This window comes from Oryzias melastigma, linkage group LG6 (assembly GCF_002922805.2).
Source record: "Oryzias melastigma strain HK-1 linkage group LG6, ASM292280v2, whole genome shotgun sequence".
In the NCBI taxonomy this organism is placed as follows: Eukaryota; Metazoa; Chordata; class Actinopteri; order Beloniformes; family Adrianichthyidae; genus Oryzias; species Oryzias melastigma.
This window is the reverse complement of record NC_050517.1, coordinates 30,600,592-30,625,067: the sequence shown is the minus strand read 5'-3', so window position 1 is coordinate 30,625,067 and position 24,476 is coordinate 30,600,592. Positions and strand designations below refer to the sequence as shown.

Here is a 24,476-nt window from a genome sequence, read left to right as displayed (position 1 = left end):
TGAAATATTAGCTAAACTCCAAAATAGCTTAGTAAATGCCAAAATAGTCCAAAAAGCCAGCAGAATGCACATTTTTAAAACTTTAAAACTGTAACTTTTTACCATAATTATGAACAATAAAAATGCAGGAATATTATTCCAGAATAAATCAACTTAAACCTTAAATAACTTTCAATATTTTACTCTCCATAAAAACACATTTTGTCAAAATTATACAAGTTAAAAATTAGTTCAAGATAACATCGGGTCATTAATAACAATAAAATAAAATGATCTGGAGGGCCGGATAGAATTACCCAGAGGGCCGGATCCGGCCCCCGGGCCTTGACTTTGACACATGTGATGAAAATGTTCCTGAACATCTGCAGAAACATCAAGTTCAAACTTTCTTAATCACTTCTGTATGGAAGTGACAGAGACCATTAAAAACGACGTTCTCATACAGCAGAACCTCAAATAAGTCATTCTAAAAAGAAAAGGTTAGTTATTTTCCTTTGATTTGATTTTAACAGTCATTCATATTAATTGATGGCTTCTACTGTATAACAGGAAGATCAACTCTATAAAGTTTTATATCAAAAGCTTTTTATGAACAACCACTGAATGCAGATTTCTAGTTAAACTTTGGTCAAATGTTTGAACTTCTGTAGCTTTGGTTATAACTGGAAAAAGGTTGAATCACATGTTTTTATAGAACTAATGTTTAGTTGCTGCCCAGTTGGAAGTTTCTGAATGTATCTAGTATAAATGTTTCTATTGGATTATAAACCAATGAATTCCTGCTTATTTTCAGGTTAACATCACTAAGTAAGGAAAAGGTTCAGGTAGAACCAGAGAAAAGAAGCAGCAAACACACCGAATGACATGTCGTCATTGGAGAACATTTCCTGTAACAGGTCGACTCTTTACTGCAGAGAGTAGTTTAAAAAAGAATTTAAATGAACTTTTGACAAAAGAATTTTATATTTAAAAAATGTGAATAATTTGTAGATTCTGACACTTCAAAAAAAATGGCGAACGCCCTCAAGGTGCATCAAGTGATGAAGGAATTTAGATGCAACTCAGATAGTTTTTTAAGTAAAACTGAGAAAAGATTTATTTTGATTAAAGACATTGAAATGAAATTAAAACTGAAAATCTGTGCAGAGAAACAGAAAAACTTTCATGAATGTCAGAGCTCCAGAAACTCTAACATCTGAATTCCTGTTTGTAAACCCCATGAATGTAGAGTTGAAGTGGACTGAGGTGGAGATGAACCTTTTCTGGAACATTTATGAAAGAGATTAAAACACAAAAGCTCCTAAAGACGGTTTCTGTGGTGCCGTCTACACGTGTCCTTATAGGAAACTAGATCCTCTGGACTGATTCAGTCTTATCTCAGCTGTAGTCAAATCACTCTTAAAATCTCATGTATTTCAGCAACATCACCAGAGCCTAGAGCAGCAGCAGCAGCAGCGTCTGCAGCAGCAGCAGTAGAGTCTGCAGCAGCAGTAGAGTCTGCAGCAGCAGCAGAGTCTGCAGCAGCAGCAGAGTCTGCAGCAGCAGCAACAGCAGCGTCTGCAGCAGCAGCAGAGTCTGCAGCAGCAGCAGCAGTAGAGTCTGCAGCAGCAGCGTCTGCAGTAGCAGCAGCGTCTGCAGTAGCAGCAGCGTCTGCAGCAGCAGCAGCAGTAGAGTCTGCAGCAGCAGCAGCAGTAGAGTCTGCAGCAGCAGCAGAGTCTGCAGCAGCAGCAGCAGTAGAGTCTGCAGCAGCAGCAGAGTCTGCAGCAGCAGCAACAGCAGCGTCTGCAGTGTCTGCAGCAGCAGCGTCTGCAGCAGCAGCGTCTGCAGTAGCAGCAGCGTCTGCAGCAGCAGCAGCGTCTGCAGCAGCAGCAGAGCCTGCAGCCTAATTCCATGTGTTATCAGAAGCTCAGCAGCTCACGATCCGACGCTTCATCACTCCAGAGCTTTTAACTCGCTCACATTCTGCCCGTCAGAGATGAACGCCACGGCGAGCAAAGCAGCAGCTGGAGGGAAGTCACTGAAATCACAAAACTAACCCTCTATTTTTATTAATTAAAAATGCTTTAAAAAAGTTCAAGGAAAATACCAGAAAGCAGCATCCCTTAACAAAAGTACTTTGAGTTCTTTTTATGAAGTATTCCACAATAATACTAGAGTATTGACAGTGTACATGTAGTATAGTTAGAATGAATACTTCTTCAGACTGAATGGGAACCTTTTAAGTTTACAATAACAGTAAACTTCTTTAGTAGTATACTTGTCGTACACTGACTAGTTTTCCTCAGATGTCATGAATTGATCAGCTCTGATTATTCCGTTTTCTTTAAACTGCAGAACAAAACAAAAGAACAGATTTTAGTTTTACAGTTAAAGTTCTACTTTCTCATTTTCAGTTTAGCAAAAATACTTTGAAACTAAATAACTTTGACAAAAAAACCCATAATGGGTGAAATACTAAAATAAGTTTTTCCTTAGTTTTTCCTTATTTTCAAATGGTTTTGGGAAAAAAAGCTCAAGAAAAATAATCAGAAAGCAGCATCGCTTAACAAAAAGTAGAACACTTTGAGTTCATTTCATTAATTATACCTGAGTGTAAAGTATCTGCAGTAATACTACAGTACTGACCATGTGTACTTGTACTGAAATAAATACTTCTTTAGATTAAATTAGAATATTTTAAGTTTACAAAATAGTATAAACTTCAAGTATCTTACCTAAATATTAGAAGTAGTTGTTCAAGTAGTACTTGTACTGAAGTATAGTTTCTGCTGTGAATTTGGATGTAATTAGTGACACAAACCCAGTTTGAGGAACAATGACCCTTTGACTGTAAAGTTGAAGAAACATAAATGTTTGTCATTTTGAATAATTTAAAAATGTTTTAGTAGTATTAAGTAGTACACATTATTTCATTATGAGTACTTGAGTATAATCCTGTAGACCGTGTATATCATTGAATTCTTCTTCAGACTAAACCTTTGAAGTTGACAGTATCAAAAGTCCAATCAAGTACACACTACAGTACACGGAAGTACTTTTACTGAGGCGTTTTGGATGTGAGGCTCCAGCGCGGCTCTGTTGGCGCGCGCGCCGCGTGCACTGCTGCGGAGCTGCTGTTTAAATCGATCTGCGGTTCTGCTGACGGTTCCTCAGCGTCAGCGGGGGTTTCCCACATCCCCCCGGCCCGGCCCGGCCCGGCCCGGCCCGGCCCCGCATCTGTGAACCTCATCATTATTTACCCATCAGCCCGCATGCCGCGCACGTTGCGCTCTAAATAGAGCTTTATAAATTCCCTCTTGGAATTATATGGATTTCACAACATGAAACCCGAGGCTGAGGAGCTGCAGAGCCTGACGTGCAAATGATAAAAACCCGCGCGCGCATCCAGATTCCCGGTACAATAACGGAAACCGCATACCTACCGTTCCGTACAACCTCCCGCGGCCGTTCATCGCCACGAACATCTGACTCCTGACTCCGTAGAGGCTCACCACCCCCCGCTCCACCGTGGAGATCTCGATCAGACCTGAGGAGGACACGGACACGTTAGACCGGAAACGAGCCCCCCACCCCCCGTCACGGTGACTGGAGCATCAGCATCTCTGCGTCTGTGGGTGTAACCTTGCAGGTTGCTGCGCCGCGTGCCGCGCGCGCCTTTGTTCTGCATCCAACGCAATCAAAGCGCAATTACCGGCGCGAGCGCTTTGGGCGCGCGCGTCCGCGGACCGCCCTCACCCTCACCGCTGCGTAAAAATAAGTTGTGTCTAAAAGCGTCCGTACATTCACGACCCGCTAGAGGGGGGGGGGGGGGGGTGCTGATGGAGACTCGTTCCTAATAGGTGAGATTTTCCCGCGGAAGACGGTGAACTGTCGGGTGAGATGCGGGCACGCAGACGCGCCGCAGCTCCGCGCTCGCGCCCGGGCTGTCCGGTCCGCGCGGAACTCACTGTACTGGTTCTCCTGGTGCACGCCCGTGATCCGGCCGTCGGGGAGGACCTGCAGGTGAAACCCGATGCCCACGTTGCAGTAGAGCCTCCGCACTCTCTTGATGCCCAGCAGATAGTCGCTCTCCCAGCTCAGCTCCGGTTTCTCCCCGGAGATCCCCAGCACGGAGCGGGAGAACAGGCTCTCCCACCGCTTCTCCAGCAAAGTTGCGTTGGTCCGGCCGCTCGGTAACGGGTGCGCGGACGCGAGCCCGAGCAGGAAGCCCAGGAGGACCGCGGCGGTCAGCGTCCGGTGCGGCGTGCCGGCCTCGCGGGACATACTGACGAGGAACCTTTGCGCAACGGCCGTCCGGTTCACCTCCGGGCCACGTGGTGGAAATTAATGAGCCTAAAAATACCGCTCTTCTTGTTTTGCTTCCTTCGGCATGCCGGCGGCGGGTTATTTTGGGCTGCTGAGCGGGTCGGAGGCGCGAGCGGAGACGGGAGAGCGCGCGGCGGAGCTGCAGGTGATGGTGGCGGGGATGCTGGTGATGTTGGTGCTGGTGATTACCATGTTTTGTAGCTCCTCCGCGCGCCCCTCTCTCACGCGCACGCTCCCGTGCTCTCTCTCTCCCGTGAGTTCGGGGAGCCCCTCCGGGCACACTCTCACCCCAAACCTCACCCGACCTCTCCGAGGGATGGCGTCCCGATGACGTCATGATGACTTCATCACTGGGGAGAAGACGCGCGAGGCGTGAACGGAGGGTTGCGGGGGGTGGGGGGGTCACGTGTCAGTCAGAGCGTTTCCTTATTTAGAGGGAGGGGGTAGAAAGAGGCCCGCCGGTCACCGGAGAGCACCCCCCCCACCCCCGCCGTTCAAAACTTTTCCCAACAAATTCAGCTGGTGCGCAGGCGCAGCGGGACACCTGCAGCAAACGATCCAGGGTTCAAGACCTCACGCGCGCATCCGCCCTTGAGCAGTCCACCCCCCGCCACGGTGACGTGTTTCTCAGCCCCCCCTCCCTGGCTCCATGCGTCTTGGAAAAGGCGCCGCTCGTCGGTTCACAGCGCGCGTGCCGCCGGCGGCTCGTCCGTGCGTCAGCGGGACCAACGACGGTGCGCACCGGCGCGCACCAGTTCCTGCACATCTCCAAAAGGTGGCGCTATTTCCATGGAAACGCATCAGCAAACTCAGTCAGGAGATACTTCAACACAAAAAGAATCTCACAGAAGAGTCTGAGCAGATCCTCCTCAGTCGTTTTATTTGGTGTGAATCAGCTTTTGGTCAAACCTGAATGCATCAAAGAGACTCGAACAGCTGAGATGCTGTAAACAAACATCTGCAGGCCTTCAGTCTTTTGGCACTTTAGTATTTGACAAACACGACGCATAACGGTACACAAACCCCCATAATGCACTTCATTCCACCAAACACAAATCAAGTCTTCAGTGCAGACACACTGCAACCAGAGTGAAACTGATTTTAAAAAAGCCCCGCCCACTCTGGAGGTCCCAGATAAAGCATCTGAAATAAGTTACAGCTTTAAAGAAGCAAATCTGTAGAAATAATTTATCCTTTTCACAGAAACAGCCTTCAGCCCCGCACCTCCGAAAGATGCCAAAGAGTTTCAAACAGACAAAAGTTTCATAAATAAATACATATTTACAAAAGAGGTTTGGAAAAAACACATCCAGGCACTTGATAATTAGCTTTTTCTTCCATTTCATATTAAAACATCCCTGCTGTGATTCACCTGCCGCCGTCAGACAGGTGTGGAGAACCGTCTGAGCTAACACACGTGAAGGTCGAGGCTGTTCTGGTTCAGTGAGACGAACTGCACACGCTCACACCTAAGAACGACTCATTCACACTGTCCTCCACGGACATGAACGCCGCGTGACCCGCGTTCGTCGTTTTCACCTTTTTATGGAATCGAATAAAGAGACCGTCGACGATTTACCACCAACCTCCATAAACTCATCTGATTGGTCTAGACCAGGAGTGTCAAACTCAATCACAGGGGCCAAAATCCAGAACACACCTGAGATCCTGGGCCGAACCGGATCAACATTTATGAAACACTCTGAAACTACATTTTTAAAAATGTAACTTTAAATAATTATGAACTAGATATTCAGCATTACCTGTGATAATGCTAGTGTGAATGCTGGAAGCTGAATTTGGCAGCTGAAGTCGCTGAAATTGATAGATAAAAATGCTGAAGCTGATAGCCAGCTAGAATATTAACTAAATGCCAAATTATTCTAAAAAAAAATAAAAAACAAAACTTATTTTAGCCAAGACAGCTAGCATGTATCTGAAATATTAGCTAAACTCCAAAGTAGACAAAATAATCTCAGTAAATACCAAAATAGTCCAATTATCAGAATGACAATTTTTAAAACGTTAAAACTGTAACTTTTTACCATAATTCTGAATAATAAAAGACAGGAATATTATTCCAGAATAAATCAACTTAAACCTTAAATAACTTTCAATATTTTTCTCTCCATAAAAATATATATTTTGCCAAAATTATACAAATTTATAAATGAGCTCAAGATAACATCGGGTCATTAATAACAATAAAATGATCTGGAGGGCCGGATAGAATTACTCGGAGGGCCGGATCCGGCCCCCGGGCCTTGACTTTGACACTTGTGGTTTAGATTGTTATAAATTAAATATTCTCTGAAGAGTTTACAGAAGGTGGTTTTTCTGAGCAGGTTGGAGGCTAAAAAACTAAAGATATTGTTTTAAATAGTCTGAGTAACTGACGGAGTTTTCTGCCTCGGCCGCCATGTTTACGCCTCAACAGGCTGCCTAATTACACTCCCATAGGGATCAATAAATGTGTGTTTGTGTGTATAAAAATATTGTCTACAGATGGCACTATTTGTTAACAGGGATCAACTAAAGTGATGATGAACTCCAGCATGACATCAGTGCAGCTACAGAAACGGTTTACTCGTCGTGGAGAGCATCCAAGTTCAAAAACATCGAACCTGAACAACATTTCAAATTTGAAACCAGAACTTCAAGTCGCTGCATTAAGGGTGTCTGATGAGGGATGCTACAGCTAAGCATTATGGGAAATGTAGGATACTGCATATGGAGCTGGAGTTTTTTTAAAGAAGTCATCACCATTCTAAAATTAAAAACGGAGCAAAACTATCTGAGATTTTAAAGTGTGGAGAGCTCAGGAGGAAGTTATTTTGGAAAGAAAAGTTTACAGTTTTTTGTCTGAAGATGGGCAACAAATACGTCATAAAAATGACTTCAACACCTTTCAGCCGTCTGACCTGCACGCACAGCTGAGGTCACTGACTGTATATGAGAACTGGACTGAGCGAGTGATGTCACTCTTCTGGCTACGTCACTTCAGTTGCTACTTTTTGGCAAAAAAGACGCCGACATGTTGGAGCCGACAAGCAGTGATTGGTCAGAGTTAATGTTTCTATGGCAACCACCCTCACCAATCAGGAGAGAGATTGGAAGGTCACACCCCTAAGGTGGGTTACATGAAATCTGTTTCGAACATTGGATGTGGGAGGCAGTAGGCTCCGCCTACTTTCATTAAAGCACCTGATTGGCCAGGTTATAACGTGAAGTCTATGGGATTTTGGCTTCTTGGAACCACTTCCTGTTTGGAGCACAAGGGGGGAGGAGTCAAGCTGTCCAGTGATTATAGTCTATACTTGGACGTGGGGGCCTGTAAACTCCACCTACTTTTTTTGAGGCATCTGACTGGCCATTTTATAAATTGAACTGCAGGAAAAATACAAAGAAAAAAAAGGATTTTCAAACATGTAAAAAGGAAAAGAATGATCAACAATGGTTTCTCTGACCAATAGAGTTTGGCTTCTTGGAGCCTGTTTGGAACATGAGGGGGGAGGAGTTACTGGGTCCAGTTATCATATACAGTCAATGGCTGAGGGCGACATGTTCACTTGTAAACGGCACGTCACCCAGCGGTCGAACAGAAACTTCTTCCCAACAATCCAAAGGTAAAAACGAGCCGAGTTCCTCGGAGGAACAGGAGTGCATCGCCGCGCCCCGTCTGTAGCAGCTTCAGGATCCTGACGCCATCGTCTGAACGTCTCAGCGGCTGAGGTCTTTTTGGTCAAAGACGATGTGATTGGCTAGGTAGATGGCCACAGCGCCAAAGATGGCGGAGCAGGCGATGTAGGCGGTGACGGAGCGGGAAAACTGCACGATCATCCCCATGAAGAGGGAGGGGAACACCTGAGAGAGGAGGAAGGTGCTGTCTAGGATGGCGAAGTCCAGCCCCACGCCGCGCCTCTCGAATGCCGACTCGGCCTCGTCCGGCTCAGCGGCGCCGGGGTGGTTAGGCGGGCCGTTCTGTTGGAAAGAGGCGGGGCTGAAGAGGGGCTGCTGATCCGGAGACCTCTTTTTAGGGTTCAAACCGCCGCCCTCTTCATCCTCCTCCTCCTCCTCCTCCTCTCTCACAGCAGTCAAATACCCAGAATCCCGCTTGGCCGTTACTCCATTCTCACGCTTGTTTTTGGCGATTCTCTTTGGCATGTAGACCTGGAATGAGAAACGCCGGTCAGTTATGAAGGTTTGTTCCCGACTCCGCCCCCCTAATGACCTCCTGACCGAACCTCCTTCTCCTTGTGGTAATGGCAGGTGAGAGTGTAAGGCAGAGTCTGCAGCGTGGCGTAAGCGTAGCCCGTGAGTGATGTCATGGCGGTGACCACAACCACGCTTTTGGACAAGCAGATGACCAACGCGGAGACGGTGAAGCTGGACATGCTGCTCAGGTAGACCCATCGGGAACCGAAGTGGCGAACCAGACGCCTCATGATGAGAGAGAAGAAGGTGGAGGTAGCACACTGCAGGAACAGGCCCAGACTGCCCACACGGATCCCTGCAAACACACAAATAACCGAACCAGTTCAACAGCTCAGAGTCACGAAGGACGTCCTGAATGTTCCGGCGTCATGGAACCGACATGAACTGCAGACAGACTCACAAAATGAGTCGAGGAACTCAAACTCCACCTTTTGGTTTGTTTTTTTACTAAAACAAAATGTCAAGTTTCCCCAGATATGATTCACAATCTAAACGGCTGATAGGAACTCTGATGACCCAGCATTCTAGCAGCACTTAAACACATCGTTTCTGGACGAATCTGTAGACGGGAGAAGAGTCTCGCATCAGATTTGTGCGTAAATGAGGTTCTGTGTGCGTAACAAGTGGTTTGTGAGGACGTTTTAAAGATTTGTTTATGTTGTTAGTTTCAAGCCGCTGACATTCTAAGTTGTACGTGTGGATTTTACTGTTTCTGAGATTTTTGTTCTTATGCACAAAATATATTTTATGAGTTACAAATTAAAAATGAATCTATTTTCTCTCTGTAAAAAACTCTTTTGTTGTTAACGTTGTTACTTTGTGTAGATGTACTTCATTTGGTGCAGCGTTGGTGGGGGGTCAGTAAGGGGTCAGTAAGGGGTCAGTACTCACACCTCATGACTAGATTTTGGCGTAAGGATGTACTACTACACCGTTATTTGTACATTATTAGTACATCCAAATCTCTAGGATACACTTGGCACACGCACGACAGCGGTTTCATTTTCATGACGTCCCTTACCCTGGTAGCTGTTCTCCTTTAAGATGTTCTTCTCTGCGACTCTCAGGGAGCACATGACTGAGGCTTTGTCAGAACCACCAAAACCTAAAGTTCTAATAGATTCTGTTTGTCTCGGACCGTCACTGTGTCCAACACATTCTCATTCCCAACTCCTCACATATGAACACATGGTTACGAACCCTCCGCGTCACTGTTTGATGGTACCGGGCGTGGACAGAACCTCTGGACACGGCCAGTACCGGTACCCTGACCCTAGCCTGGTCTGCATCTGCTACAGAGTCCAGAACCGGTACTGGTTTAAGGTTAGGTTTAGGATACCGGTGCGATCCCGTCCTGGTACCGGTTATTTAACCAGAACAGCCAGCACGTCAAAACGAGGAGCTGAGGACAGAAATGTCCATTTTTGACCCGGTGGACCTGAGAGTCTCGGGGTAACTCGGTACGATCCAGGATTCATGGCTCACGATACTGATAGTATCTTGATATGGTAAACATTGCAATAATCATTACATTAGGCTGGTATCTATGATTATTACTATTTTTAAAACAAATATGTATTTTTATTTTTAGAATAATTTAAAACACAATATGTTAATGTAATGGCCTTTCCAACGTTAAAATGATCAATAAATACTATCATGTCTCGACAATAATTACATACATTTTAAAGTAACTAATAAAGCTCCAGTTTAGAACCAACATGTAGAGTCTATCAAATGGTCTTCTCACTTCAAAAATTCATAATGCTGCATTTTAATTCATTTGACATTTTATCTCATAATTTATGATTATTAAGGAACGATAAGTTTCATACCTCATCAACCCCATGACACGCTGGACATGTTAACCCAAATAGAGTCTGGAGGCTTCGAGTTCCTCCCTCTATGCAGATGAACCTTCAGCGTTTGAGTCTAAACGTCTGTAGAGTTCATGAACATCAGGAGACAGGACAGCGCTGATGTTCTGAAAGTCCCTCTCTGTCCTACTGGATGCTGTTCTCAGCTGAAGCTCCCAAAAGTCTGAAACACGTTAAACGGGCCGGTCTTCCTCCCGGGTTCAGTCCGGCTCCGTGACCGGGCCAGACTCCAACAAAGGAGGAACTTCAAGTCCAAACCGCAGAGGAAGGAGCCATGAATTCCTTTGCTGAACAGGATCTATGTAGGATGAATTCCTTCGTTTGCTTCATGCCAGATCCATTAAAATGAAGAAAGATTTTAAGCTCATTATAGATCTCTTTGTCTGTGTTAGAAACCATCAAAACACTCCAAAGATCTCAGCAAACAGAGTTTTCATGTTTTTCTGTAAACAAAAGACTCCTCAGAGTCTCATAAACACGCCGGCCGGATCCAGCTGAACTTGTGGTTTAAATGAAGAGAAAATTAGAAAAGATTGAATTTCATGTTCTTAAAGAGTCATCAGACCAGTCTGAGTATCGCAACACAAGCCGTTCTCATGTTCATTAACACACTGGAGCGACTGGAGTTGATCAGTGGAGACAGCAGAGACTTCATCCGTCCGTCCAACATAAAAACATCTCCACGTCCAACAGCAGCACAGCCACACCTACAGGAGGTCAGAAACCGACGCCAACTACCTCTGACCTGTAACGCTCCTCTGGAGGAAAGATGAACACTCGGAAGAATAAATATCTCTGCAAACAAACTGGCAATAAAAATCGTCTTATTTCAGATGAAATAAACCAAACTCAGACTTCCAGCCTGCAGCATTTTTCCATCTACCCGACTTCAAAACAACTTCTGGATTCTTCGACATTGTTTCTGTCTGAGCGTCACGATCTATGTACGGATCCATTATGAGGGGATTTTTGTGTCACCATATTAAAGCAGAAGTCACAGTTTTGAGATCAAATTTTTATAAGTTGCAAACTTAATATAAAGTGTTAAGAAAATAAAAAAAATCATAATTTGCAACTAAACATATTTAACACTTGCTTTCAAAAACTTATTTTGTTTTTGAAAAAAAGTTGCATTTGCAAACTTTGTTTTCAAAAAATATTTTTGCGCTTGAAAAGTTTTTTCAAGACTTTTTTTTGCATTTGCAAACTTTTTTCATTTTCAAGAAACGTGTTTGCAAAAATGTTTTTGTTTTCAATAAATATTCTGTGTTTGCAACCTTTTTTTGCTTTCAAGAAATAAGAAAAAAGAAGACATTTTGCAAACAAACATTTTTTAAAGGCAAAATAAAGTTTTTGAAAGCCAATATTAAATATTTTCATTTGCAAATTATGAATTAATTATTCTTAACACTTTACATTTTGTTTGCAAATTAGAAGACTTTGATTTAAAAACTGTAACTTTTGCTTGCAATATACTGGCACAAATATCCCTCCATAATCCATCAGGTGGTGAACTTGTGAATTCAATTCAGAATTCACAAGTTCACCATTTGGCTAAATATTGATTATTTTTTAAAACTTTCTTCACAAATAGGTTAAACAGATTTTTTTTAAATTCTTCATAATTAGGTTCAAAATTAATTCATGTTTACATTTCCTGCACAAACTAGTTAAATTATTTATTTTAGAAAAAAAGTAAATATCAATTTCTTTTCAATATTTCCTTCGTAAACAAGCTAAGTAAATATATATATATGAAAACTTTTCTTAATCAATTGATTAAATATGTGTTTTTCTTCATAAATTGGATAAAATATTTATTTTAAAAAATTCCTTAAACTAGTTAAATATGATTAATTTAGAAAAGTTTCTTTACAAATTGGTAAAATAATTTTCAAAAATGTATTTTAAAAATGTAAGCATATTTAATTTCCTTCATTAAATAGTTAAATATTGAATGATTAAAAAAAGTATTTCAACTGGGCAAATATTTTTTCTTTTTTTTATTTACTTCATCAACTGATTCAAGTTGTTGCTTCATAAGTTGGATAAAAATATTAAATTATTTTAAAAAAATGAATTGGTTACATGATTAATTTAGAAAAGTTAATTTTTTTTAATGTGCTTTAAAAATGGGTTAATTATTAATTTATTTGTTAAATTCCATTTTATTTGATAATGAAAAAAACTTTTAAGGAACTTTTCATTAAATGTAGAATTCTTCCATCAAAAACGGATTGAAACAAATGAATTTGAGGAAACTACAATCAATCATTCAGATCAATCATTTGGATGTCTGGCTGTTCAGTTCTGAGGAAACATCTGGATTGTCCTCTGTGAAGATCAGCCCTCATGAATCTACGCCGTCGAGAAGTTTGATGACAAACGTTTGAATTTACTGGATGAAACGACCTCTGACCTTCATCGTATCGCTGCCTGGACGCACTCCCCGGCGATGCGCTCGGCACGCCCTCGTACAGTCCTTCCCCCACGAAGTCGGTGTAGAAGAGCATGAAGGACATGACGGCCATCCAGCTGCAGAGCTGAGCCGCGCACAGCTGCTTCATCACGCGGGGGACGTGGCAGTAGCTCCGGAAGATGGCCGGCGTCATGACCCAGCAGGTCCTCAGGAAGCAGAGCAGAGGCCCCGCCTTCAGCAGCCTGGGCTTGCGCCTCAGCGGGTGACAGCACCAGCGGGGGGCGCTGCAGTGGCCGGCCTCGGCCGCGCCGCTCCCCGGTTCCAGCGGAGAGGCGAGATTCGCCGCGCTGGCGCCGTGGACGGGCTCCTCCGACACCGTCATGGTGATGAGCACGCTGGACACGAAGATGAGGATGAGGAGCGAGAAGAGGCACTCGGCCTGGCCGCCGAGGTAAACGGACAGCACGCCGCTGCTCCAGTCCAGCGCAGGCAGCAGGTATCCCACGCAGCCCCCCAAGCTGACCATGAAGGAGAACATGGCGAAGGCCTGACCGCAGTCCTCCTCGTCACGGTAGAGGTCGGACAGGAGCGCCTCCAGCGGCGTGAAGCACACCTGACCGCAGAAGTCCAGGAGCCCCACCCCCAGGATGAGGAACCCCACCTGGAGCACACAGGAGGCATGTGGGTCGGTTTACTCCCACCTCAGGATCAACCAACTAGTTAGTTGTGTGATTGCTTAGTCAGCAATCACACTAAAGTGATTCTCCTGCTTCTTCCTGTACGTTTTTCCGCAAACAAAACTCAATCACACTTCAGAGATTTCATCGATTTTATGTATCAGAACGTTCAGCTCCTTCAGGACATCACTGCTTGTATTTCTAATATTTATAAACTTTAGTTTTTGAAATATTGAGCAAAATATGCCCCATAGGAAATGAATGAGAAAGTCTTCAAATGTCAACATTGTAAATAGATCAGCAACAAACCTTTAAAACCGTTCCGCTCTCGTTGGCTTGTTTCCATTAAAGTGGGTCATCTGGACCCACAGACAGTGTTCTGAACTTTATTTATCTTTGACTTTTGAGTTTCACTGATGTCCATGACAGACATAAATCCTGTCCACCTTTGTCCACATTTGATGGAAGGAATCACATCAATATGTGGGCGGAGTCATCTGGACCCAAAGGGAGCGAAGGGTTAAATATATTCATGGGATTTGTTTTCATCTTTATAATAATTGGAAAAAAGTTTACCTAATATTTTAGCAACATGCTAACGTTTTTAGCTAATTTGTTATCTACTGAGATTTTTTAATGCTAATTTGGAGTATAGCTTCCGTTTTAGCAACATGCTAACGTTTTTGAATAGTTTGGTTTACTGAGGAATTTTATGCTATTTTGGAGTTTAGCTAGTATTTATGGAATGAGCTAGCTTTTTTTGGCTAATTTGGTGTCTACTGAGGTTTTGGGGCTAATTTGAGCTACATTGGGCATATTTAAGCAACACACTAAATATTTTTTCAAAGTTGGCTTAAATTGAGGATTTTTAAGCAATTTTAAGATACATTTTTCAGAAATTTAGGTCAACTTCAGCTCTCTTTCATAGTTCTTTAACAAATCTTTCAGTCTTTAGAAAATTTAACATTTTGCAAATAGCTTTTGCATTTTCAGGAAATCCCTTGAGCAATTAAACTAAACTACTTCACCATTTTCAGCAAAAAGCTTCGGCATCTCCGGTGACTCCTTTCAGCCGAAATCCTTCACACTAACATTATTGCAGGAAATGCAGCTCTTTGTCTGATCTGGTAAAGTTACCTGAAAGGTTCGGCCTCTCCAGGACAGCCAGGCTGCCAGGTTGTCGGCGTGAGGGATGATTAGGAGAGCCACGAGCACGCCCAGAGAAAAGAGCCAGATGAACGGCCGCCTCCGGCCGTAAGAGCTGTTGCAGTGGTCGCTGGCCGAGCCAATCAGAGGGATGAACAGGAGGCCGAGGACCGGACCGATACCTGTGGTTACAGCCATCGACAGTACAGGTGACACCAGGAACCATTTAGGCAAGATGTTCTCTAAACAGGTTAGGAACTAATCACACAGAGTGACCATTACCGTAAAAACAAAAAGCAGAAATGTTGAAACCTTCACCGACGACTTTCATAAATGAGGTTTTATTCCATTCAGATCTGGATAAAGGTCAGACCTGCGACACAGTTTCTAGTGGATCTTATTGACTTGGTTTTAGCTTCTGGTTCAGGTTTGTCCACCAGCCCAGCTTCCAGCTGGTGTTTATCCAAACATTTGGAGCGAGTCCTTCTACCAGCTCCAAGTTGAAGACCAGATTCTTTAAAGGGTAACCAAACTAGGGGTGTAGGGGAAAAAAATCGATTTGGCGATATATCGCGATATTTCCTTTGGCAATACTTCCAAAACCTCTTAGCCACATTCATCCTGTCATCACACGGAAATGTTTCTGGAAAGAATTTGCTTTTTTCTTCACTTCTGAAGCACCGTTCAGGTTAATGAACCGTTTAAATGATGGATTTAGCAATCACACTTTTAGAAACCTGTTAAAGCACATTCATTCTATTTTATACTGAAAAATATTTTGTTGTGGAAATCAGACGGCTGCTTTACATTTCAACTTTTTCATTGTTGCTTCTGCATTAGAATGTATACGAGTGTCTTCTCACTCATGTTTATGTTTGTTTATGTACAACACATGGAGCCGTTTTATTCATTTATTTTTCTACATGAAAGGTGTTATAGAAATAAAAGTAATCTGAATGTAGAAAGTCTATGTAGATGCGTGTAAACGCAGGTTTTGAGTTTCGTTGAAAACTTGTGTTCACGTTTAGCTACCCAGGTTTTATTTTCCATAAACGACCAGACGTGCGTCCATTGAACGAGTTACCAGTTAAAACAAGTCAAACTTTGACCAATCAGGGACTCTGATTTGGTAGTGACACAGAGAAACTCACCAAGTTCAAAACGCAAAGACAACTATAGGTGACAGACATGCACTAGTAAACAGGAGAAGAAGAAGCCCCTCCCTGCTTGTCCAGTGTGAATTCTATGGGATAAGTGGCATCATGCCTGATGTGTACGTAGCTTAGCTGTCAGAGCGTGAACGTACACAGTCACCCGTAGAACAAAAAGTGCATGAACGTTCCCAGTTCTTCAGGTTCCCTGAGCGATCCACCATCTTCAGCGTGCCGCCTGCGTACCCGGACAGGTCTGACCATTTCCCCCACAGACGGCCCGTCTCCACCCACTGGGCCAGTTGGGACTAAGACAGAACAAGCAACGTTTTCTGATAAAGTGAACCAAATAAAGAGCAACAGGACTGACATCTGCAGTTGGGAGTGTTGACTTTGTGTCTCATAATGTCTCATAAAACTGTTACTATTGAAACAGTGAAACCCTGAGAGGCCGTCAGCTCAGCTGCTGGACAAGGAGGAAACATACTTTAAAACAATGGAATGAAGAGGCTGTGGAGAGCAGAGAGGGGAAGGTGCATCCATGCGTGTTTACACTCACATCAGTCCATACTTTCAGAGAGCCGGTCAGGAGTTTAGAGAAAGACGAGGACCGCTCCGATGGAGAGCCTAGCCACGCTCGGGCGATTTTTGACACAAATTTGATGCCATAGAATCGGTCGTTCGCTGCAGCAGACGGGATTTGGCCATTTTTTCCTGGATAAGATCCACTGCTTGTCCCACAAATACATGTCTCCTAAAAATGTGGCAGCAGTCAGTATGAGCAGCATTCTACCAACAAAGACATAATTCACTAAACAGTTTTTAATATTTTGTGTTCAGAACTGCAAGATTCCCCTTTTAACACAATCTAACAGTTTCTGGTGTTCAGGACATCAGATAACCCTTCTTCTCTGTCATTTAAATATGTTGATCAGCTGCTAATGTAGATGTTCTAGTAACTCGGACATCTTCAACTCTCAGGGACATGAAAGCAGTGATCAGATTATTCTACGCTGCTGTTGTATCTTCCTTCATTTAAATAACGGTTAGGATAATCAAATGTGTCCAGATTAGACACGGCAGCAGGACTCCTCTGCTGTCCTTCCCAGCAGCCGTGAGATGTATGCGGCGTGAGTGAAAGTGTGTTTTAAAATCCTTCAGGTTCAGACGTACAGCAGGGGTGTTTGGCAAGAGTCTGGCGACTCGATACGTATCCCGATACGTCTAACGATACGATGTGTATCGCGATATATCCCAAGATATATTTTTATATATATTTTTTTAAGAGTATGAGCAGAGTTGAATGTACCTGAATTTCAATGTTTTCTTTGTACTAAAATGGTCAAATTAATTTTATTTAATGATCACAGCGACTGGATCTCATTCACAAGTTGCTTTTACCCAGACATTCATGCTGCTTTTCTGTTGGTACGAAATATTTGCTTTTTAGCGTTATGACAGCTAATGCTATGCATCTAGTTTTTGGTTAGTTCAAAGCTCATGATGGTTAGGATGAGTGTTTTACATCCACTTTGCACGTGACCCGATTGGTCGACTATTGAGATCGTTGGTGGGAGATCCACTCTGATCCATCAGGTCTCTGAACTAGAATCTATTTCTGTGAAGTTCAGCAGAACTTCTGCTCGCTTTGCAGCATTTTGATGGAGGCTCCATGGATGACCTGCTGCAGCTCCACTGCTTCACTCGTTCTTATCTGAGCCGCTGAAGATCCACATCCACGTTTTTAAATGATACCGGCAGCAACGTGGCTCAGAGTTTCGGTTTAGTCCCCATTCCAAGTCAAACTAAGTACTACACGTCTCAAAACGACAGGAACCGCGAGGCTGACTGAACATTTAACAGATCTTCCTGTTGTTTTGAGCTCAGAGCGCTCTGCTGCCAACTAGTGGTCGGAGGTTGGAGTGGAAAACAAAAGCAAAACTGTGAAGGACGCTCATAAATAATGAAATAATTATCGTCATGTCAACATTTTACATCGATACAAGTATCGCCAAACGAAATATCGCCAAATCATTTTTTCCTTCCTAGGATACAGGCTGTCTGTGGGTGAAAGACAGTCAGACCTGTAGTTGTGTAGGTGGCCAGTGTGAAATATAAAGGTCGTAAACGCTCGATGAGCTCAGAGTGTAAATGTTCCTGCAGAATTTCTCTACAGACCTGCTGAGTGAAAGAACACATGAAGTAGGAGAGACGCAGGTCGGTCGCACAGATTTTTACATTTTTTTAAACGTCCCAAATCCTGCGGACCGTAAAAGTGCGTTTGTCTGTGTGTGATGGACCGGTGACCTCTCCTCAGTGACCCTGACCTCATCCTGTGATGCTAGGAATGAGCAAAAGTGACACCTTTGGATGCAGCGGGATCTTCAAAAATCCTCCAGATTCTGTTCATCGTATTACCAAACCTCCAAGTGTCAGAAAAGTCTCATTTTTAAAATCTATTTGTTTTTACCAACTATGGATTATAAAGCTTTTTCCTCATCCCATTAATCCAATAATATATTCAAAATCAAGTCTAGTATATTCTGAGCTGCATATAAAGACCAACAGCATCAGGATTTACAGAGATGTCACTCTTCAGTCAAGGCCACTTCTTTATGCTGTGGAGCTTTTAGGTTGATTTTTATTAGTTTTCCTTCAAACTTTTTGTTTCTATGAGAAGTTTGGTCTCATTATGAACTTGTACAGATTTATAGATGGTGAACTTAAATTTTAAATAAAGTATACTGGCATGTTAGGTGAAAGAAACATGGTTCTTCTAAAGTCTCTTACTAGTAAAATAAACTCAATTTCTCTTTGAGTTTGAATATTTTCAGTCTTCTTTTGCTTTGGTCTTCTTAGTTTTCTGACTGAGTTGAACTGAAGAAAACTTTTAGCAGAGACTGAGACTAAATGTTATTTTTTAGGAGCTGCTTTTTTGGTTTTACTGCTAAATATTCATAAAGCAGAAAATCAGTTTTGATTTGATTTTCTCCAGTTGCAAATGAAAGTATGTAACCCTCGTTTTCTGTATGAAACGGACACATTACAATGACGGAGAGAATCACAGCAAAAGATGTTTTCATGTTTTATTGAACACAATCTTGTGTCCAGTTTATGCATAAAACCAGGTAATCCCAAAGGGTTCACATTTATTTATATTATTAAAAAAAAGACGTTTAAATGTCTGTACACACGTTGGCTAGCATTTACAAATATCAGCATTTTCTATTATTAAAAATACAAAATCATTCAGTCAATCACTCAGTGGTTAATAAAGTTTAATATATGTTGTTATGATTTATGAGAGGAATTAAAAAGAGTTTAAGAAATTAAAAGCTATTAAGAGATGCATTAATGTTACATTATTGTATAGTTAAATTTGACCTTTAATTTCCCTCCTATCTTATATAAAAAACATATTTACTGCAGCAGAAAAACAACCACAAATTATTATTATTAATCGCTTAAAATAAAATCAAAAATGAACCTTTCAGAAACACAATTTTCTGTGTTTCATCCAAATGAACAGATTCTGATTTTGAGTTAAACTTAAACGTATTTATTCTAGTGAGGAGACAGCCTTACCCAACACCATGGTCATGTAGCGCTCCTCCACCCCGGCCTCCAGCAGCAGCGGGGGCACATATGTGATCCCAGCGGCCACACAGATCTCCAGGCCACACGTGAGCGAGTTCAGGAGGACGAGATGCCACTGAGACCTCCATCCAGGCATAGTTACGGGTCCGATCACGTCCTTCCTGTTGGACGTCCACCGTTAGGGGCGGGGGGAGACCGATTAGGTCCCGGTCGGACCAAAGGACTGTGGTGGAAGGACAGCAGCAAAGACACCAGGACGCCTCGGAGAATTCATTCTCGTCTCAGCATCCTGGACCTGCAGAGCGAAGAACAAACACAATGTGGAATAAGAACCGGAGCGGAGGGAAATTCAGCAGGAAAACTTTAGAGGTTTAGAACAAGGAGCAGCACCAAAAGATCATTCTGAAGCCATCAAGAAACTTTCATATTTTTCTTATTTGCATTGAAATATTTTTATTCTCTTTTGCGCCGTCGGACTAAAGCGGAACAAACTGGATTACAGAGACGGAGGAGCAGGTAAAAACGCCTCATTCAGACACGGGAACCACGATAAGAAACAAAGACTGGAAGATCTCCTGATCCACACATAAATGATCATTTTTCAAAACTTTTAAAATAAACAAACCTGACCTCTCAATATCATCAGTGTCTTCTGTGCATTTAAAGACGGTAGCATCTGGTTTATGAAGATGTTTTTGGACAAGCGTCCAGTTTGACCCGCTTGAAAATACGGAGTGGATGTGAATTTGATGCGTTTAAAAGGCAGTAGATGAAGGTTTGAATCATGGTCAGTGTGAACACCTGGATTTGTCCTGAAACAACGAAGACTTTTCTCCCAAAGGTGCGACTTATGTTTGGTTTTCTTCTCCTTGATTAGACATTTTTTTGCTCCTGTGACTCAATACTCCAGAAAATATGGTATTTATTTGCATAAATGCAATGATAGACCTTAGCAATGTCTAAGACGTATGTGTCAAAGTCACGGCCCGGGGGCCGGATCCGGCCCTCCAGGTAATTCCATCCGGCCCTCCAGATCATTTTATTGTTATTAATGACCCGATGTTATCTTGTGCTCATTTCTAACTTCTGTAATTTTGATAAAATGTTTTTTTTTGGGGAGTAAAATATTGAAAGTTATTTAAGGTTTAAGTTGATTTATTCTGGAATAATATTCCTGCCTTTTTATTATTCAGAATTATGTTAAAAAGTTATAATTTTAAAGTTTTAAAAATTGACATTCTGCTAGTTTTTGGGATTATTTTGGCATTTACTAAGATTTTTTGGATTTTAGTTAATATTTCAGCTGTTTTGGATAACCTGAGTTTTTTGTTTTTCAGGCTTTTTTAGCATTTAGCTAATATTTTAGCTGCTATCAGCTTCAGCGTTTTTAACTATCAATTTCAGCATCTTCAGCAGCCAAATTCAGCTTCCAGCATTCACACTATCATTATCACAGGTAATGCTGTATATCTAGTTCATAATTATGTTAAAAAGTCAAGTTTTTAAAGTTTTAAAGATGTAGCTTTAGAAAGTTTAATAAATGTTCATCCTGTTCGACCTCAGGTGTGTTTTGGATTTTGGTACTCCTGGTCTAAGATAAACTGAATATTTAACCACAAATTGCTAATATAAGAAGCGTCTTGGTGAAGTTTTAAAAATCATATGAATTTATCGTTTGTGTTGAAGAGTTGAACTGAAGTGAGTTGAACTTGTTTTCTGATGGGATGACTTTGCATTTTGATGAAGTTGATAAAACTAAAGTCAGTTTTCCATCCAGAATCTGTGGATCATCTCCCAGCTGGTTGTGCGTCAGCAGCCTGGAGCTGACGGTAGATCAGGTTTCTGAAATACTGAACATGGGTCACCTCACAAAACCAGGACCTCAATGAAACGTTCTGATGACGAAGCTTCTAAAAATGAGCTGCAATAACCTGTGTGAACTACAACAAATGGCTTTTGTTACGTCCTCCACTCCATCTGAGACGTCATCCTATACAGTCATTCTTCTCATTGACAGTACTGGACCTTCTCCACTCCATCTGAGACGTCATCCTATACAGTCATTCTTCTCATTGACAGTACTGGACCGTCTTCATTTCAGTAATTACAAACATCAAATGACAAAAGTTCTTCAAACCCGTTCAGCTGCACACAGACTGAATTAGATTGATAGTTTTCCTGTTTGACGGGATAACAAATGAATTAGTTCATGAACACAAAGAAATTCTGATTATGGGATAAAAAACTTTGTCGTGTATTTTTGTCCCTAAAACTCAGCTGGTTTAAAGAAGCTGAAGGCCTTTAGAAAGAGAGTCCTGGAGGCTCTTGAAGCATCTTCAGACCAAGTTAACTACTGACATCACCATCTGCTCAGGACTCGTTTCTCCAGCAGAAAGAAGCAGCAGTCGTTATAAAAATCCGTGTTCACGTTGGCAGAGCAGCATCTTTGCCGTCCATCTGTCCTCTCAGGCACCGAAATAGATGAATTATCCATCAACATGGCTGACCACGATACGGCGTTCCACCACGCCGAGGCTCTGAGGAGCAGAGTCTGAGGGCCACAATAAATCAAGAACAACGTCGTGAGCGTTCAGCACCAAAAAGACACTTTTTAAAAATCGGTGAGACCAAAACTTTATCCTCTGTAGTTCCTTGTTTCAGATGTCGACCTCATTGGATTTAATCTTGTTTTAAACTACTGAAGGACAGAAGCTGCAACATCTTAATATCTCTTTATTATTATTCCTTATTTATTTTCCAAAACATTTTTTCAGTTGTAAAAACTGAATCACTCTTTCAGTAATTGAAGCAATCTTGGTATTAAAACTCGTTAAGAACATTCAGCTTGTGTTTTTGGTATTTGTACATTTTACCGTTTTTAAGATTTTATGCAATTTTTCAGCCCCATTGAAAAGAAGGATTTGTACTTTTATTTATGCAATTTTAAAATTTTACACAATTATTAAAATGTTATGCAATTATAAAAAAATTCCATTAATCTTGCCCATTTTTTTACGTAATTCCTCAAATATTTGTGCACTGACTGCAAATTATGCAGGTTTTGTTTCAAAACGTTCTGCATGTTAAGGACATTAATGGAACTGAGGTTTTTATAGCTAATTTGGAATTTAGCTAATATTTTAGCACCATGCTAATGTTTTTGGCTAATTAGATATTAAAATATTAAATTTTTTTTAGATTCAAAAACAAAAAAAAGATTTTAAACTGAAAAAGTTTTGAAATTGAAATTTTGAGTTTTGAAACCTAAAAAAGAACAGAACATTTGAAGATGAACACAGTTTATTCATAAAAGTTCATTTTAGAAGAGCAAAACCTTTTGGACATTTTATTTTGTTTTTGGGCCAAACACCAATATTTTTTTCAATTTGTTTTATTTGGGTTTCAAATAATATTGGCCCTAATTTAGCTCCGTATAATACCACTCTAATTAGACTCTCACCAGTTTTGTTTTTCTTATTGTTCTCAAAGGTTTTTCTAAAATTATTCTGTGTGCAATAAGCAGTGTCTCTGTTTTAATTATTATGATATGGTAAAACTTTATTGACACAAGAGCTGATATCATTCTTATAGAAATTTTAATGAGAGAAAACAGCAAAAATAATCATTAAATTGTCATCATAAGTCAACATAAAAACTCCTGTAAGTAAACAGAATGTGTGGATTTTCCTTTGGAACCAGTAATCAATTAAAACAGTAAATAATAATACTTAAACTTTATTTAAACTTCAACTACAGATTTGCTGTATTGTTATATTGATTAAAAAGGAAGAAAAACAAAATGACGGTTATGGTGCAGAGTGAGTTAGTTAGATTCTTGCACCAGTAGCATTTGGCCAAAAAAATCTTAGTAAATACCAAAATAATCCAAAAGTGCCAATTTATATCTATATCTAATTTTTAAAACTTTAAAACTGTAACTTTTTAACATAATTCTGAATAATAAAAATGCAGGAATATTATTCCAGAATAAATCGACTTAAACTTTAAATAACTTTCAATATTTTACTCTCCATAAAAATATATTTAGTCAAAATTATACAAGTTAGAAATGAGCTCAAGATAACATCGGGTCATTAATAACAATAAAATAAAACGATCTGGAGGGCCGGATAGAATTACCTGGAGGGCCAGATCCAGCCCCCGGGCCGTGACTTTGTACGTGTGATACATGTTGTGAATGTCCCCTAAAATGTAACTTCAATAATCTTAGACGTATCTCGTGAGGTAACGAAAGTTCATATTCTGAACAAATGCTGAAAGTTTCTCGACTTTGAGACTTCAGAGAAACTGAAAGACAATGCTGCAGCGTCAGCAGTCTGGACCAATCAGAGGCCAAGGTCACATTTCCCATCCGTCAGATCTGATTCCCTCCCGGCCTGGACTCTGAAGGACACCCATCGGGGGACCGGCCTCTTTCCCTTCTGCATGTCTGCCCACAACATCTTCCCGACCCCTGAGGTCAGCCGTATGTCTGACCTGCATTCTTATCGCAGCCTTCGCACATCTCGACCTACAGCTGGTTATGCCTTCGTTAAGCTTCATGCCTTTGACTGCAGCTCCAGCTGACTGTGAGTCAAACTTTCTCAGAGAAAACACAAGAGGGTAAAGAGGGGAATCACTTTGAATATTGTGCTCCAAAAACTGTCTTTGGGTGGTCAGGAGAAAGACCACAAAGAAAATCATCAACCCTGAATCTATGCCTCCAAACTCCTCAGAAGATCACATGTTCAGACTGTTGAATTTGTAGGGATAAGCGCATAAACACATGCGCTCTCACTATATTCTGGTCATGGTCTTCATCTCCCGGCTGGTTTGCAGACACAGATCCATGCCAGCTCACAACCGTCCCTGCTTACCGCCGCGCTTCAGCTCCACAGAGGATGCGACCGTGGCGAGATGGAAAGAGGTTACTTTAAAGAGGTCTCCCTATTCAAGAACGGCGCCTCTCCTCAAAGAGAATCCTGTCCTAATGACTCAGAGTGGTGTTCAAATACAAAAGAGGCTTTGTGGACATTGTTGTGTCGGGAAAAGTAATGTTTCAGATCTATCAACCGTCATTCACCGAGGA

At 41.7% G+C, this 24,476-nt stretch overlaps 2 protein-coding genes across 3 annotated transcripts in view; both read right to left on the bottom strand.

The window, feature by feature from the left end:
* Positions 1-4,637, bottom strand: part of LOC112152255 (fibroblast growth factor 6) — a 7,425-nt gene extending 2,788 nt beyond the window's left edge. The window contains exons 1-2 of the mRNA XM_024281710.2: positions 3,948-4,637; positions 3,423-3,526 (exon numbers count right to left, since the gene is read on the bottom strand). Of these exons, the coding sequence (XP_024137478.1) occupies positions 3,423-3,526; positions 3,948-4,263 (420 nt within the window). The 5' untranslated portion in view covers positions 4,264-4,637. The remainder of the gene's footprint in view (positions 1-3,422; positions 3,527-3,947) is intronic.
* Positions 4,638-6,489: 1,852 nt separating this feature from the next.
* slc45a3 (solute carrier family 45 member 3) overlaps positions 6,490-24,476 on the bottom strand; it is a 34,969-nt gene continuing 16,982 nt past the window's right edge. For both annotated transcript variants that reach the window (XM_024281699.2, XM_036212539.1), the window contains exons 2-6: positions 19,376-19,682; positions 14,631-14,821; positions 12,817-13,477; positions 8,550-8,815; positions 6,490-8,475 (exon numbers count right to left, since the gene is read on the bottom strand). In XM_024281699.2, the coding sequence (XP_024137467.1) occupies positions 8,026-8,475; positions 8,550-8,815; positions 12,817-13,477; positions 14,631-14,821; positions 19,376-19,523 (1,716 nt within the window). In that variant the 5' untranslated portion in view covers positions 19,524-19,682 and the 3' untranslated portion in view covers positions 6,490-8,025. The remainder of the gene's footprint in view (positions 8,476-8,549; positions 8,816-12,816; positions 13,478-14,630; positions 14,822-19,375; positions 19,683-24,476) is intronic.